Source organism: Paralichthys olivaceus, chromosome 20 (assembly GCF_024713975.1).
Source record: "Paralichthys olivaceus isolate ysfri-2021 chromosome 20, ASM2471397v2, whole genome shotgun sequence".
NCBI lineage: Eukaryota > Metazoa > Chordata > Actinopteri > Pleuronectiformes > Paralichthyidae > Paralichthys > Paralichthys olivaceus.
Window position 1 is genome coordinate 18,641,480 of NC_091112.1, and position 20,181 is coordinate 18,661,660.

The following is a 20,181-nucleotide window of genomic DNA, read 5'->3' on the forward strand; positions in this document are numbered from 1 at the left end:
TTCTATTCAATTGTAATTTGTAAAATTAATTTATGTCAAAAATTGCAGAGGTCCATTCAGACTCGTCTGATTAAATTATATTGAGCCGGAAGATCTGTCCCTTTAAGCGGCCGTTCTATTAACTGAGGTCAAGTCCAAGCCCCCCCACCCAACCCCCAAGTTGAGGGTCAGCATTTTATTGTTCAGGAATAAAAATCTGCTGGAGAAATACTGAATTGTTTATGTGTATTGGCCTAAAAAATAGAAAAAAATGAAACCAAGTGACTGTAAAATATTGCACCTTCTGACACAATCTCTAAATGTAACTTTAAAATTTCATGAGATAAAGTCCCCCAAAATGTGCGTCTTCTCAGTATAGTTACGGCCCTGCTGCCCCTGGTGCCATTGTCATTGTGAAGAACCTTCAGAGTCTGTTTGAATAAATTCATATTCATTGACTCATTTCACTTTGATTACCTGACTTAATTTAAATATTATATTTTCTCTAATGGCATTTAACATAATGATTGGTTTACACTGGGTCAACCGAACATAAAGTCGTTTTCCATGACCCATCAGATGAAAGAAGCAGTGCGATGAGGTGCGTTGGATTTGCCATGCAATTAGACAATTAGTGCCCTTCAACACATCTGCTCAAACGGGCCTTTTAAGATGAACCCACGAAGCGCTAAATGGATCAGAAGGAGATTCTGTTGATTTTCTTTTTTCTCACGACGAGCTCGTCCTCGGCCCGTAAAGCTGCACGTTGGCCTTTAGCGCTGTCAGACAGGACACCCCTGCCCTTTTCCTGTTTGAATAAGGCACTGTTTAAATTAGACTCTGATTTCAGAAAGCCTCTCCCAGGGTCATTGAAATGTTGGTTTATTAATTTATTTATTCAGGATAATGGAAACCTCCTGGGTGTTAATTAGCCGCACCGACAAAGAGCCGGCCATTAATGCACTTCCTCTTCCAGTTTAGATGTTAATTAAGAATGATCAAGGACCTCCTTTACACAGATAAAGTAGGCTTTGCAGCCGAGGAATCGCTGTACACTGTATGATGCCCACGCCATGTAAATAAAAATTCATTCCACATTAAAAGCATCAAAGTCATTTCCCATGAATAAGTGGAAAGGTGATTGTCTTCAAACACTGCTGCTATTGTAGCTATTTAAAAAAGGCAGTGTGATGATGTACCACTGTGATATGTATTGGACAGTCGATGTGTGTTATGGAATAATTGGGGCCTTTTTGTCTTCAAGGCTTAAGCGCCTCTGATATGGACATGAAAGGCCATTAGCACAGCTTGAACACCAAGCTAATTTAGTGGGCATGTGAAATGAAAGGCGGATGGGGGAAAATAAAAAGCCGTGAACAACAGCGAAATGAAAGGAGAGCTGGCTGGTACCAGGCAAGTTTAATTGTCACGATTATAGCGCGGTGTTAGGGTCCCACCAGGGTGACACTGATACTGTGTATCAGCAGTGATACTGGCCTTTTGATAAATATCAAAAAACGCCACAGCAGACTAACCTGCTATAGGCTTCTGTTTGACCTCAGCAGCAGGAAAAAAAAGCTGTTTCCATGTTTTATTTATACAGGTGAGAATTTCTCATGCCATAGCTGTAGCCTCTAGACACCCAGAAATATGTTTTTAGACTGGTTCCATTGAGAATTTTACCTTAAATGCTGTTTCAGAAGCATACACATTTTTATAGTAGTGGAAGCACCTTTAAAAACAAGGCAGTTCACAGTGCTTCACTTAATATATATAGGCAAAACAAGGACATATGAAAAGATGTGTATATAACTAGTTTAAAAAGAAGTAATATAAGATAAAACTTGTACATATGTATAATGGAATAAAACATAATAAATAAACAATGAATTGTAAAATATAAATAAAGAGCACTGGATTCAAATTAATAAGTAAGATGTAGCACTGTACAGAAATGTAATAATCATTAAATAAATTATCACAGCATGATATACCGTAAGCAGATATGAAGATTATCAATGTACAGCCTTCACACAGGAGTTCACAGTGCTTGACTGAGAGGAAGACACTGGACTCATGTAATCCACGTTTTTGAGACTAGTTTAAAAGACATTACAGTCAATACAATTAAAAGCATGGAAACATTTCTCTAAATCCTCTTGAAACCAAAGCATTTAAATTAGTCTATTTTTGCAAGTTATCCTCAAACTCCACTGGTTTATATTCTTACTACAAGTCCATGTCAAATGTTACTTTATGTTCTAGCTGCAGATTTGACTTTTTTCCTTCTTATGGCTGCATTTGTCTGTTCAGGCTTGTTTTTCTTCCGTCGTGAAAGTAAGCAATCCCTTTACAGCATCAGCAGGAGCATCAGCAGAATTCATGAGTTCACTCTAAACACATCAGCCCACAAAAGCAAATATCAAACAAGTGCTATACAATGTTTGTGTGCTTTTGTCCTGATATTTATTTTAGAGCCTGAGGAAGTGTTTCAAATACTGTCCAGGATTTCTCTCTCTGCAGGGACCGTGTACAGGAGAGATTAATGAGGCATTAGCACCTTTGAGTTTTATGCAATTTCACTTAAGAAATGTGGGCTCTGCAGATTATTACACTTTTTATTTAAAGTTTAATTGTGTCCCGCTGGGTCGTATGGGAGTGGGAGTTTGTAGTTTGTGACTTATATCGAAGAACATGACCTGCTGTCTTGAGATTTCTTGCTTGTTTTTACCTGAAAATCACTCACAGTTCTTTGTGAACTTTTTCATGTGTCCTACGAGTCCCTCAGCTGAAACATGATGAGGCCACACCCATCCCAGAGCACCCAGCTTCACTTCTTTTGACTGTTTTCTAACAGGGCCAACATCAGAACCCAGTTACATCTAAAATTGCTGGCAGGAGGAGAATAAAGTCATACCTGCTCTGTGCTTTTAAGGCCACGAATTCCTGAGGATCAAAAAAGAAGCCTCTCGCATTTGAACAGCCTCATTCCTCTTCCTGCGTTCCTTCCCTGAGCTTTCTTTCCATCGCCTGCTTTTATGGCCGTCTTAGCTCCTCGGCCGGTTTTTATGAAAGCTTTGAAGTGGCTTGCACCTGTTGTGTTCGAGCGTGTAGAGTCAGAGAGAGCTACCCTTCATCGTGCGGTTTGACCTCAGTGCCGCAGTCCCTCCCGGGGGTTACTGTGAGGTCACCAAGGGGGTCAAAAAGAAGGCTCAGTGGAGGGTTTTGGTCAAACAACTTCCTGGGAAAGTCTTAACCCAAACACAAGTCATATTATATTAATTTACCAGCACATAATATCCAGACATAAAGTCAAGTTTGGGGGGTTTGTTCTGTGAAGTGTAGAATAGATTTTGAAGTCCTGATGAAAAGCAGTCTTCCCACCATTCTCCTTTTCCTTTTCCCCAGAAGACATGAAGTCAAATGAATGTTGGTTATTGTTTTCTTTTCCCCTTGAGTGTTTAAAGCTCCTCTAAATACCCCCCCTCCCCCCTCCCCATTAAACACATTGGAGTGCAGTGCAAAGCTGCTTCTAATTTGGTGTACTTTGAGTGAACTTTGACTATTTCCTCTGACTGGGCCCGCTGTATGCGAGCAATGCGCTCGGCACTCCTGCAGAGAAAAACCTGAAGGAAAAACACTTCCAGACTGGATGGAGTGTCAGCTGAGTGGAGGGAGAAGAAGAGAAGGAGGAGAAGGAGGAGGAGGAGGAGGACTGGATCCAGCGACTGCTATTCCTATTCCTCTAATCCTCTTAGGCTATGCCCACCGCTCCACACCCAAATCACCACAGCTTTCTCCTTAACACAAACCAAATACACAAATACCCTGAAGAGCTTCAGGAAATGCTTCCCTTTCTCTTCTACCCCCTCCTGGTTTTCTTCTCTTTCTCTCCTCCTTCCCGTTTATAATTTGTCAGGTTTAATTCAATCACTGCGATTTATGGCTCTAGTGTTCAATTGATTTTTTAAAATTGAAATTGAAATTAAGCATTTCGATTTAAAGTGCACCTTTCCCTCCATTATTTGCACCAGAAACAGCTCTGTCCTAATTTCCTTTGTGGTATCATGTTAAGTGGCTGCGTGCTGCGACAGACTTCACTTCAGGTTCTTTACCATCTGCCGTGTGGTCGTGTGGACCATGTCATTGTACACTGGTTTTCAGAATGGGGGATATGAGGATGTTCTCATATTTAGACAGCGCTGCAGCTCTGCAGATTATTTCTACATTATTTTACAAATAATCTCACATGCTGCACACAGCTCTTTTTGAGCTTGAACAGTGTACGGGTGGGGCTTTTATTTTTGGAGTGACGCTATGAACAGATGATGTAAAACATAATGAATATATTCAAGCAACAAAGATCCAAAGCTTCATGTTGCCTCAAATTCCCCCCAAAAAAAAGAAAGAAGGAAAGAAAAATCTCATTCACACCTTTAGTGGTGGTGATTTAGAATTTCTTTGTGCAGGTTTTGAGATCGCCTCCAGCGACATCTCTCTCCACAGGCGATGCTCCCAGGATGATCCACAGACCTCACTGTGGACAGTCTCCAGGGACCGTTTCTTATGTAGACAAGAGATTCTGAAAATTGGAAGTGAAAATGTTCTCCCCTTAATTTGAATATTGAATAATTTAAATTGATCTTTAAAGGATATATTATTTGTAAGTCATTTAAATGTATTCGCTCTTAGTTTTAATCAATATTTTTATCACAGTGTGTAATGTAAATGTTATACCGCAAAGAGCGAATGTAAAGCTGCATACATCTCTTTGACTTATGCAATGTAACGTTTTTTTTTTTATTCTAAAAGTAACAAGTGACTCTGTAGTCCTCCTTAACATTTTAGTAGGTTTTAGCCTCTTTGAGTTCATTGGTTCCATGGATGCATGAAGCCAGTTTGTGTGACAGTAAAGCTCATCAGTCTGGTGTCTCTGAAACAGTTTGTGCCAAATCAGTAACTCAGAAGAAAATCGGAAACTGGAAAATGAAACGATCACTGAGGACGCAAACTAATTTAAGTTGATTTATAAAAAGAGTAACTCTTTAGTTAACTTTGCTTTGACCAACTTCATTTACCTTAGCTGTGTTCTCTCTATCTTTCAGGTATACCAACTTTCATTATTATTAATTATCATGTTAACTCTTAAATTAACAAAATAACTAAAATGAGATTTAATAAATCAAAATGATCTTAACACAAACGTAGAGATTGCAGTTGCCCCGCTGCAGTATCGGTCATGAATCATGTCTCCTCACTGTTAGTGGATGAGACATGAGTTTAACTACAACGTCAAGTACATTTTTCCTAAATATGGTGTGTCCTTTTAGGTAGTTGTTATCACACTGATTTGTGTTTAAGTGTTCATTCCATTAAGTTTGTTTTTAATTAGTATTTGATATTATAAGCGTCATGATTGACAGCTGAGACTGACTCTCAACAGGCCACGTGGATGGGACTTAGCTTCACCCCTGATAACCATTGCATAGACTCTGGCTTCAAATGACATCACCGGCACAAGATGGCAGCTTCCACATCTGGGATATTTTGGCTTAATTTCTGTGCACAGTGGAGACATGGTGGCCATGTTTACATAAAGTCTTCACACTAAGATTATCACATCGTGTCATATTTTCATTCATTACAAATTCAACTTTTATGGTAAAGTGTGTCACTCTATCTGCACTTTCATCACTTGTGTTTTTCTGAGCTCATCCCTCTTAGTGGCTGATACTTGACAAAAGACAGTATCAGTAGCTGTTGCGTATCAGTGCTGTTGTCAGTGGGCTCGGTCCCAGTGGACAGACCAATCAGTGGAGCTGTTTTCTTTAGACTTTCCCCTCATTCAGCCTGCAGCCTCCAGCAGGGAGTGTGTGCTTTCCTGTTTGACCCCTCTGGCAGGTTCAGCCAGAGGCTAAGGGTTCAGCCACCGTGGCAGCCACACATTTTTCTCTGCCTGCTCTTAAGCCAGAACCCGCCGTGCGCGCTTGTCTGTCACCAGCCTTTATTCCTATAATGGAGCTTTCTGTGTATGTTAACATGCATCGAAGTCGACTCAAAGTTTAATCATGCAGAAAATGGAAAAAGGCTCCCTGCACCTGAAAGGGCCCATGCACCAATATTCAGGTACTCTGTGACATCCCCCCGTCCCAACACACACACACAGACACACACTCCGGGGTATAATACATCTATGTTTATGTGCCCCATCTGTTTGCATGTGGTCACACTGCCTTCCAGATTCAGCCATGAGTTTCAAATCGGCACAGAGTTGAATTGTTGGCGCTGCGTCTCCTCTGTGTATCACAAATGCTACAGAGGCATTTCAGTGGCAAAATCTTTTTTTTTCATGTAGATATATGTGTTGTACATAACATGGGGAAGGCAAATATACAGTTGTTGTGCTCCAGTAGTCATACATCCCCATCAGCATCATCTAATGTGCCTTGTTTCATTCATGTTTGATGTGGGAGGTTATGTGATATTGCTTTTCTTTGTAGAAAAGGGAGAAGTGGATGAGTGGAGCTTGTGGGGAAAAGGAGCCACTTTTATTCTTTTCAAGTGACCGTAACCACGGTGAACTGTGAACTGAGTGATTGTGAAATGAGATAATGATAACTTGCTGCAGTTAAACACAGCAGGGACCTGCAAAAGAAGAGGAGGTCACTTGTTTTTAATATGACAAGTTGTACAATCAGCCTGGGCGACCAGAGGTTTATACAGTAAATCGTAAAATTGTAAAAACCTTGAGCAGCCAGCGAAGAGGAGAGGATCAGTATAATTATCTCTTAAACTGTATTCTGTTCTACAATAGTATACAGTATGTAATGTAATGTCTTTTTTTTTCTTGTATGTCTTTATCAGAATTGCATTTGTATGCTACTGCGAACTAAGAGTAACCTTCTCAGTAAATGTTACATCCATCTGTCCATTCGCTTAGGAAATGTTGCCAGTCAATCTGTTGTGTTCTGTTGAACTATAGAGTTAATAGTTTTAGATGTATTCACAAGTGTACTGCTTTGATGGAGATATCATAAGTGAGGAGTTGCTATTGGTTCTGCTGCTCATGTATAACTAGCAATTATTGGGCCTTGGAGACCTGGTACTGTATGACCAGGGTTATATCCCCCCATGCCCTTGTCCGTCAATTGAGCTAACCAGCTATTCTGGAGCTGAGGCTAAGTATGTTGCTAGCTCTCCACTTATGGCTGAACGTGAGATACGGGTGGTGCCCTCTGTCCGTACTCCACTTCCATTTCATCCATATTTGTCAAAAGAACTAATGAATACAGACAAAACGGATGGAATGGAGCAGTACCACCCAAACTAATGAGGGGCAGTGTAACCAAAAGCAAGATGACCCTCGGCCAATTTCAACAATGTGGCCACATTTCCACTATCTAAAGAGGTACATTATCATAACCTCCACCAAGTTGGGTGTATTGCTTTACAACCACACCGAAGTAAAGTATTCATTGTTTTGTAAATGAGCATTTACACCACACATTCTAATTGTCTGAACCTTTCTTCAGCAAACTGATCAGAAGTACTGAGGTTATTTTGTAAGTGAATGTACAGCAGCTTTATTAGAGGAGCCTGCATCACATTTCAGGCTTCAGCTTGTTGTAGCTAATTCCCAGTAAGGGTTCAAAGTTTGTAAACTGAATTAATATCATTGGGGCATAATCTCTATGTGTGCTTGCAATGGTTGAAAATGGTACTGTGCATTGATAATGAAAAAGCAAGTAAAGAAACACAAGAGGCTCCTGGATAACTTTGCATTCACACTCGATCAAAGACACATTCAAAACCCGAAAAAAGCAAAGCATCCTCAGTTCAGTATCTTGCCTAAGTACACTTCGACTGAAGAAGCAGGGGAATGAACCTTTGCTACTGTTCAGACTATAGTGCATATTTGAGGTGTATTTGTGACTTAACGTATAAATACATAATTCCATCCATTCCAGACGTGCAGACTTACACTGGTGACTGAGTCTGACATGCACATGGTGTATTTCTTAATGGGCAACTTTAGACCTTGAAAGAACAGGAGCTAAAGGCAGAAGTTGCATGACTGCAGGGCAGTCTACATGACCTGAACCCTACTGTAATATAATAGGACAACCTCATACGCAACCGCTGTGACCAAGACTGTTACCCAGACTCAGCAACACATCGAGGGTGATCACGGCTTCATTGCATCATGCTAAACTCGAGTCCTCCAATGCTGACTGAACTGCTGATCATTTCCTTAAAAAAAGAGAGTAGCAAATGGTTCTCAGCACTCACTTCGCACAAATCGACCAGATTTTCGGAAGATGGTTTTTACATCTGACAAATAGATGGAGTCAGATGCCCCTTCTAACTAAACTCTACATTAAACTCTAAACTAAACCAAATACCCCTCTTTACAGGGTCCCTTTGTGTCAGTCAGCAGCTAAGGAATGTCAACCAATGATAGTATAATTAGATACTGTGACCTTGTGAACTTACAACCTTTTCACACTTGGGACATCTTCAATAAGTGCCTGTTCCTGATGCTTTGCACAATTACTAAAATACTCCCCAGTCCGACAACCAGACTGATGTCCCTGTTGGAGACAAGTAACAGGACATATTTCTGTTGGAAAGTGTGAAAAAGCCTGAATATTTGTTATTATCATTATATGCTGTGTGTGCCAACATATTTACCCCTCGTGTTGTCACTGAGGGCAGTCTGACAGTAGTCATGCCAAATATGTCATAACATTTTATTCTGTTTTGGGAAATGGAAATAAGTATACACATTATAGTTTGTTTCCTAACAGACAAAGTGAGAATTGAAATTTCAGCTTGTAAACAACATTTTGAGGCACGGCAGGAGTTTGCAGTAGGGTTTTCTTAATGTGTGTTGTTTCGATTAAATTAAAATATTCAGAACTTGTTATATAAAGCCTAGTTATATTTGTGCATAGATGCAACCCCTTGCTTTTCCTATTCGAGGGCTTTGGCTTAGAGCCGAGACCCCTGGCTTTTCTCCAGTATGGTGTCTCTCCATACATCTGCTTTACATGCAAGCTGCTTCTTACTACTCTCTGCCAACAGCAGAGGGGAAGCATTTGGTGCATTTGGAGCAATGAGATGACAAATGTCTATCTCTCTGTCCTCATCTATGAAACCAGGTTACACTGCAGTTGTGGAGGAAATAACATGGCTGACTTCTTTTGTTATAATGAACACCGCTTTAAATTCAGACCAGCAAACTTTTCTAAATCCTAACACAGCACCATTATGTCAACTTTATGCAAGTGTACTTAAAGATTTTTGCAGAACTTTTAAGTATTTGATGCTGTCACTGTTTCATAACCAGTCGCAGTGACTTCTCCTTGGTGCCCAAACCTCTCCACAAACTCAGATAAGAGCGAGATTCGATAAATCATCTCATTTTAATTAACCTTGCAGGTCGTCTCACTTTCTCATCCCTGTTTACAGAGGTAACATTTATCCTCATACACTGTGCTGTATGGGCCGCAGACTCGTTAAGTCTTCCCTCGAGTCACTGAAGTTACCCAATGTAAAGCTGCAAATTCAACATGTGCAAAAAGTCACACTGGGAAAATGCAGCGGATTATTAGATTACACCTGCAGGTAATTCCATTGAAGGACAAGGGTCCAGTAATTATAAGAGCTTGTCCCCCACCATCAGTAATTGAGTTTACTGTGATGAAGTATGGAACAATGTAATCTAATTAGCAGCGACTGCTCTCCATTTTCAAAGTAGATTGTGTTTTGTTCATGATGGCAGCACCTGCATCTCAGCATAGCTTCAAAGTCTGGTACGGTTTTGCTTCAACGTGCTCTGATCTTCGACTGTCTAGCATGCATGTTGAAGTATTATTAGTACTCTGTGTGTGTCTGAACACTAGAAATTACAAGTACACCTTCCACAAACACAAACACTGTTTCATTTATTCCTCAACTTCTTTAAATGAGACTGGTTTTAACCAAATATAATATATTTTTGTCTGCATGCCTTTAACCTCTTCTTCCACATCTTTCCCAAAACGTTTTCTGGCTGAAAGACAATCATGCAAATCGATAATTCATGAAAGACAAATGCTATTTGTACCATCCACAGCATCTCAGTTTCGGGTATATTTAGTCGTAAAGTGAAGTATCACAAAATTAATTTCAACTTTAAGACAACAATTCATCCTGATGGGAAAACCAATTTCAAATATCAATGCAGTCAATACATTATCTGCTTGGATTCCCATCCATCCATCCCTTATCTATATCAATTGAACTTTTGAGAGTAATGTGACAGCTGACAATAGGGGAAGATGTGGGTTAAACCCTGGACAAAAGTGTTGACTTGACCCAACTGACTTATCAAACTGCTTCACAATGATGACAGGAATATTGTCAGGAGTGTAGCAGGAAACATATTTTGTCGTTTGTTGCTCACGGCACAGTCAACCAACTGCTCCAAACCAAACACTCACTGAGGCAAAAGTATTCAGGCCTCCAACACTTTGAGAAACAAATTCTCTTTTTGCTGCAAGGCAGTTTTTTATGTCATGTTTGCTTTGTATTTTTTCCAGTTTTTCCTGATGTCTAAATGAATCATTCACTAATTTGAAATCAAACGTCTTCATCTTCCTCTTCCTGCTTGCATTTCTTGCAGCCATTGAAACACAGAGCACCAGTTCTGAGGAGCTCGTCCCCAGCCCACCGTCCCCGCTGCCCCCTCCCAGAGTCTACAAGCCTTGCTTCGTCTGCCAGGACAAGTCCTCTGGATACCACTATGGAGTCAGCGCTTGTGAGGGCTGCAAGGTAGTACTCCTATACCTCTTCAGATGTAATGGCATGCTGAGTTTTCTCTGTGAGGCTCATTCAGAGTGTTTTTTATTGAACTGCCTCTTGAAAAAGCAGTCGAGTTAAATCTAAAGCTCTGGTTTCTTCGTACTTTTTTCATCCAAATTGTGGATTGCTTTCTGAGCTGGTAAACTGAAACTGATCTGATCATTAATATTTCACACTGTCTGAACATTCATCGTTTTTTTTATTTTGGAAAGTTTGAAAGTAAATTATTAACCCATTGAATAAAAATAATGTTGTAGACTTTTGTGAATATAGTCTGAAGACTATTGAAGACGAGTATAAAAACACATATCTCCACTTCATGTACCAGGACTCAGGAGTTGCTTTCGAAAGGCATCATTGCCCCTATTTCGGCCTTGTCTTTTGAAATTGGCTCAGTAGTCAGGACAGTTTCCCCACTGCAGGAATATCTTAAATGGCCTTTCTGTGTTGGGTTTTCATGTTCTTTCCATTCATGCGTATTTTCTTCTTGAAAGACAAGCCAGTTAGCAGAACTGATGACCAATAAACTGTCATTTCTGATGATAGCTTATTGTAGATACTTTATGACATTTCATGATATGGAAAAGCAAGTAAGTGGACCTTGAGTTCCTTACTGACTATATTTAAGATCAACAATGAAGCTTTATGCTTAACCTACACCTTAAAAGTGGTGTGGATGAAAATAATAATACATAATAGCCATAAAGATATACACTATATTGAGCAGTATGCTGAACTGGATCTGCTGACTGGAATTGGACCAAACAAAGAACCATTGTTCAATTGTAAAATGTCATTCTGCAAAACCTTTTAGAGAAATCAGGTTTATGTGTACTGCATATTCAAAAATAAGTTATTAATTTATATATTTGTATATAAATTCATTAATACCGAATGCATCTTTGAAATGACAGAAAACATACATGTAGTAACTCAATGGCAATGTTCAAAAATGAGTCATGCTATCAGCTGTGACAACTGCATGTGCAAGTCTTTAATATGGTGATTGAGAAAATTACTTAGTTGATTTGATAAACATGATCAAATCTAAAACTCAATAAATGAACAAGGAGAACGGTAACCTTAAAATGCACTAATACAGTACTAGTAGAACTGGCTGGGGAGGAGTTGATACACATCATGTCATCAAATATTAGGTCAACCATCAAAGACTGCGTGTGTTCAGCCACAGAAGACCTGTATGATTATAAGTGAAAGTCAATGTGGTTTTTCTCCGGCTGCACTGCTCCTTTAAGACATGACAGTGTCTCTGCTCAGTCTCAGTCTGCCATCCCCAAATGCTCCACTTTTAGAAATTCCCCCCAACATCTGCCCTGCCAGCATTTCTTCTGTCTTTCCTTGAACACTTTCAGCAGCTGTTGCTAGGCAACCGCTCACGCCCGTATGCACATACTGTATATATAAACAATATTGAGTAGACAAGTCAGAGAAGAGGCTGCTGAGTATGGTTTTGAAAGCATTACTGGAGAATTGTGTTGGAACACTTTATATGTAAAACTGTGCCGAGCACTAAACAGTAAATATTGGCTCTATGTCGTCAATGGGAGCATTAATGGATTACATGAAGGTTTTTGTGAGAATACCACATGTACAGTAAACCTCGCAGACACAGTATAATATTTTTCTGGGCAATGTTTTTTCCCATGTAGCCATGCTGCGGTGTGATGTCCTCTCTCCTCCCCATCTCTGTAATTGCAGCAGTGGTATGCCAGGAATCCTTTGGAGATTTTGGCCCCAGAGGGAGGTGGTGATCAGTTCACTCACCACAGACTCTGGGTCAAACTAAGTTGTCTGTGGACTGCCATGCTGTTCATGTGCCAATATAAGCCTCATCATAAAGGCCTGTCATGACCTCTGACCTCTCTGGTGTGTGAGTAAGGGAAGTCCTCTTAATATAAAAACACTGGAGTGTATCTGTTCTGCTAAAAATAAACAGTGCAGTGTGTTCCCAGCAGCTTAGTTTATACAAATGAATAAAACAACATCACCACATGACCGTGGGTCTGAGCACATGGAGCACAGATTATGATTCTCTAATGACAGGTGGTGAATAAAGTGAAATCACAGTCTAAGTGCTGCTGAGATTATGAACAATGTGAGTTTCAATGGCCCTGCAGATGATTTAGCAGCGGATTATATATTTTATATATATATATATATATATATATGTGTGTGTGTGTTTGCGTGTGTGTGAGTGTGTGTAAAATAACCTTGCTACTGTCTCTCTGTATTGTATTCTGTCTCCATGGGGCCGGGAAAGCCCCATCTATTGGATAGATGCAGTCAAGCATACTCTACAGCTGTAGCTTTTAGCCTTTTACTGCCCAGTGAATGAGCCAATTAGAGCCACAAATAGACTCAAAGACAGAGGAAGTGAGAGTGTGTGTGTGTGTGTGTGTGTGTGTATGTGCTGGTCACATGCATGCACCTATGCAGCAGTATAATAAATTCCACCCTGCAGACGGCCAGTCCCAGCTCTGTGAAGAACTGCTTAACTAATACGTGTCCCTACATTTGTTGGTTTTTGTTGGCGTTAACTTCAAATAAATGGAAACAAGTCCAGTGCTGCAGTTTCCCCCCAAGAAACGGCAGTAGTGGGGATCAATTCCAGTAAATATGTTTGCATTAATGAATCAAACTGTAACAGTAACTGAAGACAAGCCATGAGTTAGAAAATACGATTTACAAATATAGTTTAATTATGAGCTTAACTTCTTCTTTTGCAAAACTATGTTAACATCTAACTCTTTCTAATTCTTAATAGTGGTTTGTTTGGTTGCTTTGTTGCTGCTGTTGTTTGTGTTCATGTCCAATTTTGTTTAGAAATTTTTGGGCACATCTTATCTTCGTTAATAAGAAAGTATAAGCGTGATGCTGTGATAATGCAGCAGTTGCAGGACATCATGTTTTACATAGAGCCTGACCAATTTTCTTTATTGGTCAATAAAAATCAGCTAGTATGAGCCGTTCACATACACATTGTATATATTTGCTGATTTGCAAAGATATGGAAACAAAGAATAAGCAAAGTAGAAATGCATTTATGTTTAGATAATATTTAAAAGTATGTTTATTTTCTACATTCAATTCTGTGTAATTAGTATTTTTTTTTTGCAGTTATATATAATTAGGTTTATAATTAACATTTACATTATTAAGCCTCACTTTAATTTCTTTGTCATAAGGGTTTGATAACGACATCTTAGGAATCATTGATACATTTTTTATATGTCAGCTGACATGGTCTAAGAAGTGTTTTACTTTGTTTGTCAGTTCAAATATCAACAGTCTCTTTCCAGGATCTCTTACACCTCTTTTAAGAGATTGTTCTTTAGGGTGCAGGGCCTCAATCATTTCCCCGGTCGCAGGCTGGAGGATTGAGGAGGGCAGAGAGGAGGAATGATTAGCAGAATGTAAAACACCCGGGGAATGAAAGCCTGGGCTTTCTCACGGAAGATATTTTGACGTGTGACAGTAGAACAGGTGTAAATAGTAAAAAGAATTCTGCTGGTTAACTGTCACATCAATTCTTTAATCACTGAAGTCATTTCTCAAGCAGGAAAATGAACGAAACAATGATTGATTCCAGCTCCTCTCAGGCTGATATCTGCTGATTTACTCTGTTTGCCGTGATCTGGGGTTTGGATCAGACAAAACAAATCGACAGCCATCATAGGAGGCATTGTGATTTTGGTCAAAGTTGCCTTTGACCAAAATCACACACCTTTTTTTCAAATTAGCCAAAAACATTTGAAAGTTTTTGTAATTCAAAGTCATTCTAACATTGCAAAACACATTATATATATATATATAAAATGCCAATGAGGTTAAAACAAAGTCTCTTATTTAGTTAAAATAATGAAGTTCTTGTGTTTTATATCCAAAAGGTTGCAGGTCAATTTTACTTTGACAGTAAAAAAAAACACTTTTCTTGCCATTATTGAGAAAATGTTTCTTGCAACTTAACTATTTGGCAGTATACAGCCACAAGAAAAGGTCTAGTCTTTGAATAACTCGTAAATAAATATAATATATTAATCTAATAAATTATTTTTCAGTGCAGTTCACAGTCTATGGGTAAAACCTTCATATTTAAGAAGCTGGAACCAGACAAAGTTTGGTATTTTAAAATTTCAACCCATTTATCATTCCAGCAGGAGAATAAACCCATGAACAGCAGAAAGCAGCATTACAAGGTGTAAGTTGTCCTCTGATCAGTTTGATTGCAGTAATGCCTGAGTAGCTGTATGATCAAGTAGCAGACTCGTTGTGTGGACAGGGCCGATTTGAATTGTAAAAAAATGGTGCAGGCATATGGGCGTCCAGAAGTGCATGCATATTCAACAGATGACAGTTTTCATCTGCGTGGACCCAAAGTCAAGACATCCTCCAAAGTCAAGGCAGCCTTCACATCCAGTCACCCCTGCACTTCCTGCCCATCTGACATGTTTGACAGCGTCCTTCTGAAAACCCCTGAAAATGTCACAGGTCCTCTGGGACCACTTTAAAAGATGCCAGAAGCAATCTGATATAAATGCAAGTTGCTGTAACTTTATCTGAGCATGATGTCTGCTGTGTTTGCTGTAAATAACACATGAGAAGGGGAAAAAGCTCAGTATAAGTAGTATTCTAGACTCCATTGTGTTATATTTGGCTTTCCAAGCATGAGGCACTGCTGGCTCTCAGATTTCTGTCCGCTTGTAAACCCTCGCATTTTGGCATCACTTAAATGTGTCTCTTCTAATCAAATAAACCACAGTTCTTAGAGGGGAGGAAATTTAAAGGGTGAGTTCAGCCAGATTACGAAAAACATCAAATTCAATATTTTCCAGTTCAACTTCTTCCAATATCCCCCGTCCACAGAAACTCTTTCAACAGATTTCATAGGGACTATTTCTTCACTTGAAAGTTGTTCTGATGAAAACACAGCAAGGCCTTTTGAATATTTTAAAGCCCCTTTTAGACATGCATCTTGTTATATAAATGTACTGCTAACTATTTTACATGTTTTTACATGTCTCATTTCTGAGACTCACAGGAAGTTTCTTGCCATTGTTTTCCCATTTAACAGTTTTACATAACATGGAAAAAAAAGGACTCTCCCATAAAGATGCAGGGTACAGGCACCAGTTTGAATTATTTAGCTTAGCTGAACTTATGGTCCTTCATCTTGGTTTGGCGAGTGGGTTTAACTACTATAATACCCATGAGCCTCGGGTGCCATTACTATGGAGACAAAGCCAGTAGGAGCCACAGATCCGAGTGGAAGCGTATTGAAATCAAAGCATTGAATTCACCCAGATTGACCATGATATTAAAAATCTAATCATTTAACCTGTAGATCAATCGTGTAACAGTTTTTCAGGTTTAACCCACAGTTAGCTGAGCTCATGACAAAATTGTGCTTGTGGTGATTTAGTATTTCTTGACTAATTTATGTGACATGCGATAGTGCCTTTGAATTTTTATCAAAAAAATGTGTTTTCTTCAAATGTAGCTGTTAATGTTACGCATTGAGGATTAAGCCAGGGAGAGTTTCATCCAGGGTGCAGAAGTAGTGAAGCATTGTCTCAGGCAATTGGAGCAGCATGACTACTGTCCAATTTCAAAGACTGAATACAGCCAACAAATGCTTCTTTCCATCCCTGAGCAACTAAGGATCCAAAGGGTTTATCCTTCTCGGGGGAAACTATTCCAGGATTCATTGTGCTTCGGTGACAAACCATTTTTCAAAGATATAATGCTATAATCCTATGCTTACAATTTTCAATGCAAGTGCTTCAAGTCAATCAAAAAGCTAACGGTACACATGTTAAAAAACCAAGGGGCATGAAAATGTCTTGGTGTGTCCAACTGGAGCTATTGCTCAGCAATAACAAGCTGGTGATGCAGATCACAGAAATCATCTGTAGCACAAACCATCTCAGTTCAGGCTTTTTGTAATATTGTCTGTGAGAAAGATGATTGATTCCCTTTTAGGATCTAAGTACAATGGCTTAGACAATTTCACTCTTATTATTGTGTAGATTTAATTTTTAAGAATATAATTGCCATTTGTTTTTCGAAAATTAAAAACTAAAATATCTATAAACTATCTATAGATATTGGATACTGAATTGATTGAACAGTTTAGGAAGGCACACTTCTGAGTAGAGAGACTTTATTCACTTTATGTCAAGACAAAAACCAAACAATTCATTCCAAGAAACCCTCTGCTCTACTCCTCTGTAAGTGTGTGTAAAATAGCTGTGAGGCAAAGATCAGGACAAAGGAATAAACCATTTCTATAGATTTAAGTGGGCCATGGAGAGGAAGGTGACTGAGAATCCAGTGAGTCCTGGAAGGAAAAGGATTATCTGTTCTGATGTGACAAACAGGGAACTCTTTGGGCAGAACTCAGGTACTCATCACCTGGGTATAAATCCCTGTGGTGAAGTGAGGCTTGGTGGTGGCAGTATCATGGTGTGATGGTTCTCAGCAGCAGGGACTGAAGGACTGATCAGAATTAGGGGCAAGGATCTGACTCTGAGTTGATGGTTCTCTTATTAGCATGACCAAAAGCATACAGCCAAGACAAGGCTGGACAGGCGTCAGGGCAGTCTCTGACTGTCCTTGAGTAGCTCAGCCAAAGCACAGACTTAAACCCCAAACAACATCTGTGGAGAGAGCTGAAAATGTCACTTCACGGACACTTCCCGTCCCATCTGACGGATCTTTTGAGGATCTGCCAAGAAGAATGAGATAAACTTCCTGAAATCAGGTGTGAAAACCTGCACACATTTACAACAGGACTCGAAGCTTTAACTGCTGCCACCGAATTTTCTATAAAGTACTGAATTAAGAGTCTCTATAATTTTGCTAATGAAAGAATTCAGTTTCTGATTCTGAATGAATTAGCAAAGATTTGTTTTTATGTATTTCCAGTTAACTATTTTACACAATTACAAAAATACACATGTGACTCTTTGCAAGTCTTCAATTATCTGAAAATCATTCTTATATATGTTCTACTTTTATTAATGAAAATTACATGGATGAATAAATGATTACCAGCAGAACACTTTTCATTCAGCAGTAGCAAACAGGAATTCAATCCCAGCCCAAAGTCTTGTGATTCTATGTGCACAATCTGAATTCTCTAATTAAAGATCAAAGTGATGAGAAAAGCTATTTGGGGATTCGGTGGTGAAAGTCAGAGTCTCGCAGTTTCACAGTGTGTGAACAACACACATCTTGTCACACACCATGTGCCAAATATTGTGTTGGCATTGTAGCCTTGTCCTTCGTGGTCATGTCAGGTATGAATAAAGATGAGCACATGTCAGAATGACAAAGTGTTTTTACAGATGAAGCAATGTAATGTATTCCATCTCTGACAAAGGCTCATACAGAGTGTAATTGGTCAGTGCTGCAGACCTACAGGATACATTTCAAGGTGGAGACAAACAAATATTCCAAAACCTGGACAAATAAAACAAGAACTACTGCGTCTGTATGAAAAGTATCCAGCGAGGTTATTTTTTTTCAGTTGCTTAGTTTCCTTTTTTTAGCATTGATGCAGAACAATTTAGAAAATTACATCATAGCTTTGTTTTGCATAAGCCCTGAAATGTCCAGAAAGAAAGACGGCTTGAATCTGTACGCGTGTCGTCGGCGCTGACAGGCCTTTGGGGATGAAGACAAAACTTTGAGCCTGTGAGCCCTCCTCCCTCGCCCCCTGTTTCGTGTTGGATCCTGAGATGTTGACACAGTGGGATTAGTTTGATGGAACTGGTTTGACAAGCGGGAGACCGTAACCTCTGTGAATAAAACACAATTCAGAATCCACACACTGGAAAAGAAACACTCCTCTCCCTGAACCCCCAGCCCTCGCTGCTCTCTCCCTTTTCCACCTCACGCCCACATGCAGAGACTGAATAAAGGAATAAATTCACCTGCATTCAGCTACAAATCTCAGGTTCTCACCGAGGCAGAATTTAGAGATGTTAGAAAGACTTAAATTATTACTCACAGGACCAACCAGATGCCTTGCATTTAAATAAAGTATGAAGAAAAAAGAATGCAGGTTCCACCTTCTACACAGAAAACAACCTGTGAGTATTTAATGAGCTGAAGTTTACGTAGAAATCCAGCATATTGCATAAAAGTGCTAAACAACTTTAGTCCATGTATTGCTATTTACAACAATGTAATCCACTGCAGTGTGTTATTATCAGTTGACAATCATAGCTCACACCTGTTTCAGATACGGCTGCTCTATGTTGTGTATAAGCTGCCTCAGCTCACGTCTGTTGAAGTGGATATAACGCTGTGAATAGTCACGGTTTCTTAGTAACTCACATATTTATAAAGACATTTTTAAAGCACTCAGAAACACATGCTATACCTGAGTCAAAGCTGCTAAACAAACTCAAAGTGTTTTTCAAATTATTCAGCATTCGGAGAGAGAAATAAAACCTTTTCATCCAAATCTGATTCCGAACCTGCAGAAAATCACTAAAGACTAAATGGATGTAATGTTAATATGGTTTGTGCTACAGCAGAGCTATTACCTCATAATGTGGGGATCATGTCAGGTCAAACAACCACATTCATTTGTAGGTGCAGGTTGAAGACTCACCATTTTTAAAACTTAAAATTTCTAACTTAACTATTTTTTAATGACATTTCCCTTTCTTTACTGAATTTTAATAAAAGCCTGGAGTTAATACGATGATGTAGGTTTACTCTCTGTTGGAAGTACCACTCACAGCATGGAAGCCCTTGTACCCTGCTGACTAACAGATACAAACATAAACAGGAGTAAAAATAACACCTCCTTTGAGTAACAATGAATTATGCATGAGTTTAAATGTGGTAACAAGATAATATATGCATTTTTCTGCTTTTGTGAGTACGTAAATTTGGGGATTCATCGACATGATCATTTTTATACAACAGACACTGCAAAGGACATAAATAATATGAAAGGTTGACCAGTAATACTTAGTATCCAGTCCCTACCTGTGACTCGACCCACATTGATAAAGCAAGATGGTTCCAGCTCTGCTCTGCAGTGAGGTAAACAGTACACCTAGGTGGAGGACAGACAGACTGTGGCAGCTAACCATATTCTTATTTGTCCCACCAACACAGTTTCATATTGCACAAGAGACAATTTCTACACTTCCATAATAACATAAGAGATCTCCAACTTGGTGTATTTCTCCATTGCTGCATATTTGCATGCTCACACTATCATACGCTAACGTCCAATACGTTTTTAAGGTCCAAAGCAGACCTCATCGTTTCAGATGCAGTTGTGTACTTGCAAGTAGCAGGTCTTTCACTCAATAG

At 39.3% G+C, this 20,181-nt stretch overlaps 1 protein-coding gene across 1 annotated transcript in view; it reads left to right on the plus strand.

The window, feature by feature from the left end:
- Positions 1–20,181, plus strand: part of LOC109631531 (retinoic acid receptor beta) — an 82,576-nt gene that overhangs the window by 2,975 nt on the left and 59,420 nt on the right. The window contains exon 2 of the mRNA XM_020090364.2: positions 10,646–10,794. Within this exon, the coding sequence (XP_019945923.1) occupies positions 10,646–10,794 (149 nt within the window). The remainder of the gene's footprint in view (positions 1–10,645; positions 10,795–20,181) is intronic.